Below are 13,429 nucleotides of genomic sequence, written 5' to 3' on the forward strand. Positions count from 1 at the left end.
ATACTTTTACTGAACCCCGTGGGGTCGTTTGTCCTCTGCATTTGACCCATACTTAGGTACCTAGGAGCAGCGGGCAGCTGCCTCTCTTGTGCTGCGCCCACTGGGGGGGGGGGACCAACTCCGGTTCTGAGGCCAGTGCCTCGGTCAAGGGCACCTGCGGGAGCGCGCCTAACATGCACGTCTTTGAGTGTGGGAGGTGAAGAGACGGAAGGGAGAAACGGAGGAGAAGAGACGGAGGACAGACCCGGACGGGCACGGCGTCTAGACAGATCCATCCGAACAAGGCGACTCAGTTCGCCCCCCACAGTCTTACTACTCCAGCTGTTTGGACACAGGCAGCATCAGTAGGCTTTAGCCTGAGCGCTAAATTAGCGAAGCCTGTCCATCCTACTGAACCACCCCCCCGACGCATCGGCGGTTAAAAGAGAGCGGCCGCACTCTCACCCAGCGGACCTGGAGCCAGGCGGCGGCCCCTGCGGGCGGTCCTGCGCCAGGCCTCAGCGAGGCGGGGGGGGGAGAGAGGGAGAGAGGGAGAGGAGAGGAGGACGACGAGAGAGAGAAGAGCGGCGGAGGGATACTCGTACCTGTAGGTAGGTGATCCGGTTCTGCACCAGCTCAGACAGGTCTTTGGCCTCCTTCTCCCTCCACTCCCCGGCGCCGTCGGCCTGGCTGAGGTAGTACAGGTCCGTCATGATGGACCTGGGTCACGCCCGGGAAACGGACAGGGGTCAGGGGTCAGGGGTCAGGGGTCGTATGTCGCGGTGCTCTCGAAAAAAAAAGGTCAATCTCCAGTAATTAAAATACAAGCAAAATGGTATTTGCAGATTCTGTGCACAGCAGTAAAAATACTGTAAACAAACAAAAAAAAAATGCACGGTAGCATTTAAATACAAGAATAAAGCACGAGGAACATTCGTGTAATGTAAAGAAGGTGGAAATTTTTACAATATGGCAGCCAAATGTGTACAGGTGCTGCTTCTGTTATGGAGGGATACAAAAGACCAAAAAGCTAAGGGAGGAGGACGCTGCACGGTTGCAAGGGATGCTGGGATTCCCCAGGATCGGAAGAACCGAGCAGACGAGAGGCGTGGGCGCGGGGGGTGAGGGGGCGGGGGGGTGGAGACAGGCAAAGGGGTTTTCCCGACTCCCATTGGCAGCCTTAAAATTACCGATGCAATCAGACGCAATTACTGCAATTAGCGGGCCGATTTCCACAAACAAATAAAACTGGCGTGGAAATGAGGGAGCGTCTGACTGGAGGCCGCCATTTTCCGGAGAGTGCTTAACGATTCGGTTTAGCTAACTCGCCTAGGGGAGAGGACTGTGGCAGTCTGTCAGGATCAGAAAGCACCGTCTCTTTTACTGCACGTTCAGTGCAGAGATTCACAACAGGCACACACTCACGCACACATACACACACACAAACACGCACACATACACACACACTCACGCACACATACACACACACACACTCACGCACACTCACGCACACACACACACACACACACACACAGCACCAACATGCCTGTACTTAATTACCATCATTACAGCTAATTAATGCCAATAACATATTAGGCCTAGGCCTAGCAGTTTGAAATAAGGTCTTGAGCATCTCGTGGCATTTTTTTAATACGGCACCGCGAGGTACAAATGACGTAATGAACGTGACACTGGGGCGTTCCTGCCTCCCACGGCCCAAATTCCCCCCCGGAGTGCCCGCGGTCTGACCTCTGCTGGTGTCCCAGGTCCTGCAGCAGGGTGTCGATGTGCTTCTGCAGGTCGCCCGTCTCCACCTGGCCCAGCTTCTTGATCTCGCTGCGCACAAAGTACCACAGCTCCTTCACGCCATTCTCAATCTTCCTCCGGAGGACTTCCTGGTTCTTCCCGGGACCTGCTGGTGAGGAAGGAGGCGAAGGGACAGGAAGTGATGCGTTGGTGGGGGGGGTGGGACAGGAAGTGACATGCAGGAAGAGAAGAAGGAGGAGTAGTGGCAGGTCTTCTGTCGCGCGCGCGCGCAACGTATGGCGACCTGATTTGTAGCTCCGCCCCAACGTCTGAACGCCGGCACTGATTTTAGGTTTAATAAAGCGAGACAGATGGCGGCACATCCATTTATTGGAATAAAACTGGAGCTAAGCGGCTCAGCGTGTTTACACGGCTAATTTTACATCTGGTCCAGCCCGAGTGAGTGCCTGCCGTCGCAGTCTGTTTTGACCCCCATTTTAATTACCCAGAACGAGCTCTAGAAGGTTCCGCTGCTCGTCTTTGGCTACGTTAACTCTGGCCGCTCTGCTTAGCCGCACCCCCTTTTGAATATGCCAGCAAATCAGAAAATTGCACCCTAGACAATTGCAGAGCAAGGCCGCCGAATTAAGAATACGCAGATGCGCGTATATCTGGTCAGTCGATAGAGAATCTGCGCTTTCATGTTCGGCTGCAGATGCAGAGAGCGGGGGAGCTGAGCATGTGCACAGATAGTGCTGCAATGCACCACGGTGGCCTCTAGGGGGTGCACCTGCACACACTGCAGAATCCAGGCTGAAGCCTGACCCCGTTATCCTGTCTGTGACCTACAGTACGTTTGGCTGGCGAACCTGTCTGCTCAACTTGCAGCGGTGCCCCGCGAACAACAAAGAGGGCATTGTGTACGGGGGAAATGACCCAGAAAGAGGGAGTTTTGCAGGTGTGTGTGTGCGCGAGTGTCTCAGAAACACAATGGTACACAATGGAAGATAGTGGGACAACTAGCACACTGAAACACAAACTAAAACACACTTACACACATGCATATGAAGACACAACACACACACACACACACACGCACACACACGCGCACACGCGCACACACACGCACGCACACGCGCACACACACACACACACACGCTATGACACACGGGGGAGGGGGAGGAGGGGCTCCCTCACCGTCTCCAGGCTGTCTCTGGAAGCTGCTGATCTGCTCCTTGGCCTGGATCAGCTGCTCCTCCAGGCTGTGGAGTCTGCCGGCCGCCCCGGGGTCCGCCTCCACCTGGCCCTCGGGTACCCTGCGGGACGAGCCGCGCGTGAGCGAGCCTTCGCCATGGCAACGACGGAGCGGCCCGCCTGCGTGCGTACGCTTCCCTGCGCAAATCTGTATGTATGTATGTATGTATGTATGTACGTACTTGAAGCAAGAGTGCCTGTTCGCTTCTGAGTGTGTGTGTGTGTGTGTGTGTGTGTGTGCATGTGTGTGTAAGCGAGTGTGTGTGTGTGTGCACGCGCGTCTGGTCTGGCAGGTGAGCAACGCCTGTCAGATTTCCCGCCCGCCCCCCACCCCCCCCCCACCCCCCCACCCCCCACCCCCCGAACTCCCAGGGCCTATTTGGTGCAATAATCAGTCACCACGGCGACCGCCAGCAATTCATTCGGTGGCGGCGGCTATTCATCGCGCCCCGACAACATCCCGCACCCAGCTGAGTGAGATCAGCCCCCCCCCCTCCCCGAAAATGCTCCCAGGTTATATAACCATCAAACACATATAACCCCCCCTCCCCACAACACCACCAAAAAAAAAAACATCTTTCTCCAAAAGCCCTTGACTTCCTCTGATGACCTACAGGGACTTCACCAAGCAGAGGTGGATTGGGGAGCTACTGTGTAAAAAGAGGACTGGCTGAATGGGACTCCCTGTGCCGGGTGCGGAGGTGAAACCGTAGCGGTGCTAAAGGAGTAACTGCGCCGGCCTACCCCCATAAAAAACTCACATCACCGCTAATCTCTCATAATGGTGCCGGGGGAGCTCTGAAAAATATGGAAAGCCGTGTATCCGCAGAAGTCTTTCATCTCTGAACATACTCGGATGTTTTTGGTTCATTCTTCCAGGAACGGGCAGTTAACCATCTGTGAACGGCGGAGACCACGGCCTAGATTCCAGCAGCCTTTTAAAGACGTTGCTCAGACGACCACGACGCACGCAACCACACGCACGCACGCACGCAAGCGTGGCATGCACGAACACGGAAGCATATGGAAACGCACGTTAACATACATACGCAAATGCACACACATACACAGACATGCACACACTCACACCTACAGGAAAACATAACATATACATACTCTCAAATGCATGCGCAAAAACACGTAGACGGCTAATCAGAAACATGTACGTCTGCTGTCACAAACAGACATACACACAAACACACACACACACACGCGTGCACACACGCACACACGTGCACACACGTGCACACACACACACGCAGACACGCGCACACGCACTTCACAATATCTTGAGCAAAAAACGAAGAGCAAAATCTAGGTTAAGCATTTACTGCGATCGCAGAGATTAACCCGGTTCCAGGAGGGGAACAAAAGTTCCCTCGCCCAGTGAATGGCGTGAGCTCTCTCCCGCTCATCGACATCGCCCCTATCTGCTGTCACAGCGCCCAGCTGGGAGAGATCCATAACAGCCGGGAACGGACACGCCCAGCCTCTCTCCGTGACAATAATGACATCACACACGTGGCGTGAACACCCTTACAGTGAATGAGAAACAAGATTGTCGTGTTTCTCACCAAAGATGTACGAGCGCATGCCCCTTAACGCCTCTGCCCCACATAGACAGACGTTGAGCCTGCACGTCCAGTCTTACAGTATACCTTGTCTAACCATATCACCTCTTATGCTTAGCTTTTCTTCTCACGCCATTTAAGGGGCTGCTTGCAAAGACCGTGAGGCCCCCCTCTGCTCATATTTTGTGTTCATTTCCGTACTGTTCCTTCTGTGCACGAGGGGCGTTTACAATGACATCACTTCCTGCCACAGCCGTCTCTCTTTTTTTGCCCTGTAAGCACGGCAGGGAGAGGAACACGGGAACGCAAGCGAAACGAAATCACGTCCGACGTCTGCCCCAGAACAGCCGCACGCGACCGTCCGAGCCAGGATTCAGCTCGAGGGGGGGTGCGGGGGTGGGGGGGGGTGGTGATCCGGGAGCGGCCGTGCTGGCATCAGTGAGATGCTGAGCTCGGCATAGTTTCCCAGAGAAGGAGGAGGAGGAGGAGGAGGAGAAGGAGGAGAGAGAAGCCCAGCTGGGGAGGATGCAGCGCCCCGTGAAAAGAAGATGGAAATTGGGGGGGGAATGGCGCAGCCTCGAGGGCGGGCCAAGTCGGCCGATCGGCAAGGCGGAGAACCGGCGAATCGCACGCAACGGCGGCCGCCCCCCATTGGCCCGCTCGACCGAAACTGGGTAGCTAGGTGCGCGAACCGCACTACGCGTCTCATTACTGCGATTTAAATACAAACCCACCCGGGGGGTGTGAACGAGGGAAGGTGCAGAAGTTTAACCAGCTCTCAGCTTCACCAGGTATAGGCTAACGGGCTAAATCCCGAATTGCACCACCATTTTCTTATTTTATTAAAAACGACTGTTCTTCTTTTTCTCTCTCCACCGGAGTCGATACCGTCGCCGCCGGCGCCCGCGAGGCGCTAGCGAAGTAGCCGCGCAGTCCTACAGGGGAGCGAGCGCTCACCGGAGGAGAGGCTAATCTTTCGCTGAGCACAACTGGCAGCGTAGCCTAGCCCGTCGGGGGCTAACTCTGTGTTCATTCATCGTCCGTGCCTCGCCGAGTTTAGCAGGGGTTGTTCCCCCCCTCCAGCTGGGAGAGCTTTCGCTTCACGCTGACCGCCGGGCCGCGCCGAGGCCGCGCGCGCCACGACGTCACGCGCCCCGCGAGCGGCGAACAGATGGCCGAAACGCGCTCTGAAAAGAAGCCAGGCCGCGCGCACACACACGCAGAATTAGCCGCTTCGCACTTATCGTGCCGTTGTTCGTCTCCAGATCAGCGTATTATTTTTAGACAAATGCTATCTAAATTTAGCAGCTGTATCCGTTCGAAAAGAACACTTCGCTCACGGAAAGTAGTAAGACAACAGGTGTAGCTAATTAGCCATCTCCGGTTGGTACGGTTGGTAGCTTGTAGTGGCTTGAAAAAAAAAAAAAAAAACTGGGCCTGGCACCGTGTTCAAATTCTGGGTTCAGCGAGCACAGCTGTGCAGGAAAGACAGCGCGAAACATCTCGGACCGGCGCTGATGACCCTCGGATTGGTCGCTTCTCGCCGCGCATCAGCGACCGCGACTGGTCGACCGGACGCATCCAGTCTGCCCGCGCACGGTGCTCCGCACTTAGCTTCCTCCTCGAACGCAATCGCTGCACAGCTGGGCTGGTGGACCGCGGAGTGAAAAGAAGCCTGTCTGCTTACGGATTATACACAATGGACGACTGACTATGCAACAATGAAGCAAACTCACAAACGCCGAATATTACAAACATCACGGACTCCACTGCCAATGAAACGGGATGAAATTTCAAACGTCTTGTCTGAGACACGAATAAGGGATTTGACATTACATTAACATTTAGCAGACGCTCTTATCCAGAGCGACTTGCGCAACTTTTTTTTTTTTAACCATGGTTTTGTTGTTGTCTACAAGAAACACTGCAGAATATATCATTACAGGATGTAAAATGCATATGATTTTTGAATTTGTTCAGACAATTCCAAAAAAGCACTTCAAAGTAACAAACGCAATTTTGCACTGCACAAACATGCATACCATTACATATACCATGATACTGCATATTTTATTTGTATATGGTTTATTGAGCTATGAAAGACTGGCAACCTGACGAGGTTGTATTCCTGCCTCGTGCCCAATGCATGCTGGGATAGGCTCTAGCGCCCCCAGTGACCCTGACGAGGAATAAGCAGGTATACATAACGGGCGGACGGATGGTTCATAGAATCTCAGAAATTACTCTTTAATTCCCACTTATTTTAAAGGCACCAAGCCAATGAGTCAACCAAGTTTAATCATCGCAGCCAAACCCACATACATGTTTTGCAATAACTCAAACCACCCACCGAGTTTACATAAACAAAAAAATTTGCTTTCAAAACACGAAGCGCGGTCCGACCGTCACGCAAAAACCGTATCTTATTTCAGGAGCGGGAATTCGGATCAACGGTGTCGCTGACTCCGCCCTGAAAGCGCCAAAGCGCACCCCCCCCCTATTGTCGGAGGTCCCGCGGACACAATGGCGGTAAAGGAATGCTCCGGGTCGCGGCGAGGGGAGGAGGAGGAGGCCCGCCTGCGTCGTGTTCCCTTTTGTTCCGTCCCTGAAAAGGGGAGGCCTGGAAAGCCGAGACGGTCACACGCCCGCGAAACGGATGGGCCTCTTTCTCCGCCGAGGTTTTTTGATTCGCCGCGCGGTACCTGTCGCCGTCGCCGCCGCCGCCGCCGCTGCGGCGTAGCCGTTTATCGACCGTTTCGCTCGCGCCACCGTTTCCGTTCCAAAAAAAAAAACACGCTCGGTTCTCGCCGAACGAGGAGCCCGGTTGATTCGTCCTAATGATTAACGAGCCGTGTGACGTCGTGCGCAGCCCCGGCGCGCGTGCGAATGCCGAGCAGGGGCTCCGGCCTAACACCCGAGCCTGAGGAGCGCTAGCGGAGAGAGCTCCTCGCGTATTTGAATATTTTCACAAAGCCCCGCGCGCCTCATTGTTTAAGAAACTTCAGCTCCTTCGACTCCGGGGGGAGTTTAGGGGGGAGATTTAAGCTCCCTGATAAATATATGAATGAGCTGGAGCGGGTTTCAGCCTTCGGGCTTCTCTGAAGCGCGGCGTCTCGGGGGCCCGATCGGGTCGCACCCGGCGCTCCGGCACCGCGCCGCTAATGCGCCAAGAAGCCGCCGCGTTTTACACCCCCTCCGCCACGCCGCTCGGCGTGGACTCAGCGAAACGGAGACGAGCGCCCGCCGTCGCGGCGGCAGGAGAAGAAGAAGGATCGACCTCGACCGTAAATTAAAACCGGATTCCTGCCCCGCGCAAACCCCCCCAACCTCCCCCCGTCCCCCGTCCCCCCTCCCTCGCCCAGGTCCGGCGGCTCCGCCGCCACGTCCTGGAACCCCAGGTGCGGCACATTTCCCAGAGCCGCTGGACGGCGGCCACCGGAACAGCTGTGGGTTCACAGCCCTGCTTGTGAAATCTCGCGCGCTAAATCAGGGGGTTTCGCAGGGGAGCCGAAAGACGGGGGAAGGGAGGAGGCGGATGCGCGCACAACACCTCTCAGACAACTTCGAGAGCGGCGGCTACTCGTCTGACGCTAGTGCGCAACGCACCACAGGAATCCTATTTTATTATTATTACTACTACTACTATTATTATTATTATTATTATTATTATTATAATCATTATTATTCGGCAAAACTTGTACAATGGTACAGGGTTACGGAAAGTCAATAAAATTCAGGGCTGCTTCCCATATGTAGTTTTGTTGCCAAATAAATAAAGGTATCTGCCAAATCAGCGGGGTCAATCCCACCAATACGGAGTATCACAATAGTGCTTGATGAACATGAGAAATGCGTAGAAACACAACTGCTGCAATGAAAGTATCTGCCATTTTATCTAATGGCTTGTTGCTAAGGGACCGCAACAAGCCATTTCGAACAGTTTAATCATCACGGGCTATCACTGCCAGCAGCCATGCTGCCACGTACCCTGCTCCTGCCAAACAGCTTAAGTTAAGCAGGTGTGGGCTTGGTTAGTGTACTTGGATGGGAGACATCCAGAGAAAATTAAGTTGCTGCTGGAAGCGGCGTCGGTGGACCTGCAGGTGACAATCTTCCCTCCGGTTAAATAAAGCCCAATCCCCCAGTGCAGGGGGGACACTGTGCAGTAGGAGACAGTGTCTTTTGGATAAGACGTTAAACGGATGAGGCCCAGACTCGGTGTGCTCATTAAAGATCCCACAGCACTTCACGCCAAGTTTGGGGGGGGGGGGGTTCCCCCGATCCAAATTCACACCCTGGCTCTCTCAACCTGCCACCTAATCATCGCCCGGTTTAATTGACTAAAAACCTCGTTCTCTCTCCGTCCCCTCCTCTGGCTGATGAGCGGTGATAGTTCTGGCGCAAAATGGCTGTCGTGCATCACCCAGGCGGTGGCAACACATTGGTGGCGGCTGTGGAGAGCTTCCCCCTCATCACTTTCGAGTGTGAGCTAAAACACAATATTAATGCAATAACAATAATAATATTATATATTAATATTAATATTACTACACACACACACACACAAATTCATTGTTTTCATGAGGCCAAGCCTCCTTTGTCAAAGTACTGAGGTGGTGGGTATTAAGGCCAGTTTCACTAAAGAAAAAAAAAAATCCGTTAGGGAATTGATCATTTGAAATTCCGGTAGTAATATGTACAGGTACAATGGCGATATGACAGGTAAGAAATCAGGACCGCTTTCCCGCCGTTATCATGAATAATAAAAGAAAGGAAAATGGCCGCACATTCATTGCGATAAGAACACAATGCTCGCGCTACGGAGATACTGCTCATTAGCAGCGGCTGACAAAAGGTGCTGAAATGACATTTTTATCGCCGCGAATGCATTAGGGATTCTTTTCCGCGTTTTTCGGGCATCGTTCATTTCGGGTAGCCTATACCGTCGGCGCCGAGGAAGCCGCTTCGTAAAGAGGGCGATCTTAATCATTTAAAGTAGAAACGTCCTCGGCGCGTACGCCGTCTTATAAAATAAGAGACGGAAACAGACCTGCTCCCGCGATCGAATTTGGGGCAAACGCTCGGCCGTTTCCAGCAAATTACGTAGCATTTCCTTTAAGATTTACGCGCCCAAAATCGTTAAAACGCATCCGTTAAAACGGATTAAAAAAGAGGGTTAATGATTTTACATCGGCGCTGAAATGATTCATTCAACACTGATGCCTCTCACCACCGACCTTAGTGTGGCGGTGTGGCTGAGGAGCTTGTAACATGTAACAAGAGGTCAAAAGTTCAAATTTCAGGCAGGGGCACTCCCATTGGCTGCTTGGGACAAGGAAGTCAACCTGATTCTCTTCTGAAAATATCCTGGCACAGATACACACGTAAAAACTGTAAGCTGTGCGATCCACTCTGGAAAAGAACGTCAACAATAAATAATCAAAGTGATGTCGACGAACCTCCGAGTGTGACTGCACATTTCTCGTCTAGCGCAGAGACAATAAATCTGCAGCTGTTTTCTGTTTATCATTCTTGTTTTTTTGGGCGGGGCTAGGTTAGAGGCTATCCTGCCTCTAATTAATGAATCGTTTCATTACATCCACACCTGCTTCGCAATAAACGTGTTTATTGAATACCAAACGGGCGCACATTTTGAAGGTTGAAATCGGTTCTGCTGGCAGCCAGCTGAGGTAGCTGTGACTCTGCAGTGTGGGGGGGGGGGGGGGGGGGGAAGGGGGGAATGGAGGAGGGGTTGGGGGGGGGGACAGGCAGTTCTTCTAGCCTCTGTGGGATTCTAATGGACACATAAAAGCCCTCTCTCCCCTGTTTGCTCAAGCGGATTGTGTGCCGCAGGGCCTGGTGTTGGTGTTCGGGGGTATGTGGGCAGCCTTGTGGTGAAGGTGACCCTTAACATCGCGGCTGTCGCAGAGTCTGATCCCCAACTTCCCGCTGTGAGACGGAGATGAGACCAGGACGACTGCACCCTTGTTTCTGCTTATCTGGGAGCGTGCGTGTGTGTGCACCCGCGTGTGTGTGTGTGTGTACATGAGAGAGAGAGAGAGAGAGAGAGAGGGTGTGTGTGTGTGTGTACATGAGAGAGAGAGAGAGAGAGAGAGAGTGTATGTGTGTGTGATTGCGCGCGCATGAGAGAGAGAGAGAGGGTGTATGTGTGTGTTTGTATATATGTGTGAGAGACAGAGAGAGAGTGTGCGTGTGAGAGAGAGAGAGTGTGTGTGTGTGTCAGAGAGTGTGCACATGCGTATGTGAAAGTGAGAGAGAGGGGGAGAGAGAGGGAGACTGTGTGACAATGAGTAAGTGTTGAGATTGAATGTGCATATGAGTTTGAGTATGTATGAGAGAGAGTACATCAATATCCTGTTCCTAAAATGACACGTTATCATACCTTTTAAAGGCAAAAGGTCAAAATTGTTATTCACCCTCTTCAATCCAAATGAGTACTTATTTAATGCTGCCACCCACCTTCAACTTCAAACTCAAGTTTTTCATCACGTGACAACCAATTCACACACATACACCTCTTTGTATAATTTCCTCCTCCATTCAATTTGCCATGTCACACACACACACACACTCGTTCTCCCTGTCTCTCTAATATACAGCACAAAAAGCTAGTAAGAGCTTTCATAATAACCAGAAAGTCAAAAGTAGCTGGTAAGCCATCCACAGTAATTACTTCCTCTTTGCCTGAAAAGCTGCATTTTTATTCATTATAAAAGGTAAAGGGGAGGATATCCACTTGTGCTATTAATTATTGACTTATTGAAACTTCAAAAGTGGGCATTTGTTTTTGCTCGTCTAAACTTAATTGTGGTGAAACACTACCCCTTTGAATCGAACACAAAGAACCATCTGCAGCCCTCACTCCAACACTGTGGCAATATCAAATACTGTATTGCCATCAAGCTAATTACAGCTGGTAGCACTGCACCATTTGTGTTCAATGCTCCCCACATCGCAGCTTGACCGCGGCTCCACTGAAGCAGCTAAAGATGCTCGCGGTGCGTCCCCTCCTGCGTTTTAGGAAGGGTGCCCTAGCAACAGAGCCCATAGACAAATGGCAGCCCTTCGTTCCGTCAGCTCAACAGCGCCCCCACGTTTGACGTTCGAATAACCAGCTCGCTGCATGGCTGGTTGTGAAACTGCAAGTATGATCTTCATACTAAAGAGATGTGATGATAGTGTGTTATTGAGGAGATATTCTAAAAGCAATGTCTTTAGTGTAAAACGGGTCTGTCAATAATGTAAAGTTCTTCGAGAATGAAGATAAATGAAAAATCTTAAAACTGGGTATACACATATTTTTAGCTATAGATACCAATCAAACCTGGGCTAAGTACGTATTTGTTTTGGATTCAAATACTTTTTTGTTCCCTAGTGATCTTGCCTGGTGTAATAGAGCCTGCCAATATGACCAGAAGGTGGGGTTTGCACTTTTTGAGAGTATTTAATTAGTTCCAATACACCAGACAAGATCAGTAAAGCGTGGAAAAAGATTTGAATACAAAACAAATACATATTTGACCCAGGTCTGATACCAATACATCTTAATCATAACATCCTGTCTGGGTTCTTAAATTCTCCCCCTGAACACTGTCTATTACATCATTCACTCAACGTAAATGTTGCAAGGGTAGGTACCCAGGAATTTTTGTTGTACGCAACCCATAGATTACTTCACATATTGCAAAGCTGAATTAAAGGAAGTCAGGGTTTGACTGTAGCAGATGCTAAAGAAGGGGAGAGCGACGCTAATAGCGAATACCCTCACAGCTTATAGGTGACGCTCGCCCCCCGCAGCGCTCGGTTACCTGAGCGACTCGGCCATCCGCCGCAGGTCCTCGTTCTGCTGCTTGAGGCGCTCCAGCTTGGCCAGGATTTTGGAGAGCTCCCGGCTGGAGCGGTCGGGGTGCTCGCTGTCCCGCACCAGGTGACCCCCGATGTAGAAGAGCAGGGTGCCCCAGGCCAGCAGCACCAGCATGATCCACCTCCAGGAGCCCGTCCATGGGCGCATGTTTCTGTCCCCGGCGGGGGTGGGGCGGGGGAAAGGGGGAGGGGGAGTGGGGGGGTCGTCAGCGCGCTCCCTTCACAAAACCTCCAGGGGCATTGTAACCACCATGGGGGGGGTGGGGTGGGGTGGGGGGAGCGGGCGGGAGAGCGTGGAGAGGTGACGGGCGACGGGCAGTTGGGGAAAACGTCTCTGTTTTCGTCTCCTGCCTCCCTTGGATTACTGCATTATGGCGTTTCCGGGGAGACGGCAGCTATTGTGATGTCATCGCCTTGCCCGGTCCTCTTCTGCAACTTCCCTTCCCGTCCGCTTGTGCGTCTCTGTGCCTGGCAGGGCTACAGCTCATGCCTACTTCCTGTAGCCATAGAACTTCCTGTTTCCACTCCTTCCTATTTAAGAGGAAAAAGAGGATCAGGAAATAAACACAGCAGCCATTGGAAAGGAGAAACTTGTGTATCTGTGCTTTATTATTAGAATTTTAAAAATATTTGAATTGGAAGAATTCCATCGTATGACTACATATTCATCATCGCTAAATATGGGTTATTCCTGCATCCAAAATGCTTACAAGGAAGCTGCACTGCATACTTATTAGGCTACTATTAATAAACCTCCAAGAGCAAAAGATGAGGCTCTGTGCTGCATTTTTGTTCAGGCAAAAAAGAATGACGGAAATGGATTCCCAAAGGACTACATATCATACTCTCTTCAATCTCCTTTGACCTTAATGAGCACCTTTTTGTGCAGCCACCCACCTTCAGAGTCAAAGTTTTATGTGATAGCTGACTACCAGTTCACATATACCTTTTCATACACTACAGCAATTCTTTCCTCCATTCAGCTTGGTCTGTCT

At 51.8% G+C, this 13,429-nt stretch overlaps 1 protein-coding gene across 2 annotated transcripts in view; it reads right to left on the reverse strand.

Annotated features, from left to right (window-relative positions):
- LOC118211598 (alpha-(1,6)-fucosyltransferase) overlaps positions 1-12,635 on the reverse strand; it is a 25,935-nt gene extending 13,300 nt beyond the window's left edge. The window contains exons 1-4 of one of the 2 annotated variants that reach the window (XM_035388939.1): positions 12,380-12,635; positions 2,923-3,041; positions 1,729-1,894; positions 585-699 (exon numbers count right to left, since the gene is read on the reverse strand). In XM_035388939.1, coding sequence (XP_035244830.1) covers positions 585-699; positions 1,729-1,894; positions 2,923-3,041; positions 12,380-12,582 — 603 coding nt within the window. In that variant the 5' untranslated portion in view covers positions 12,583-12,635. The remainder of the gene's footprint in view (positions 1-584; positions 700-1,728; positions 1,895-2,922; positions 3,042-12,379) is intronic. The other variant, XM_035388947.1, reaches the window with a different exon arrangement.
- Between the last annotated feature and the right edge of the window lie 794 nt (positions 12,636-13,429).

This window comes from Anguilla anguilla, chromosome 1 (assembly GCF_013347855.1).
Source record: "Anguilla anguilla isolate fAngAng1 chromosome 1, fAngAng1.pri, whole genome shotgun sequence".
In the NCBI taxonomy this organism is placed as follows: Eukaryota; Metazoa; Chordata; class Actinopteri; order Anguilliformes; family Anguillidae; genus Anguilla; species Anguilla anguilla.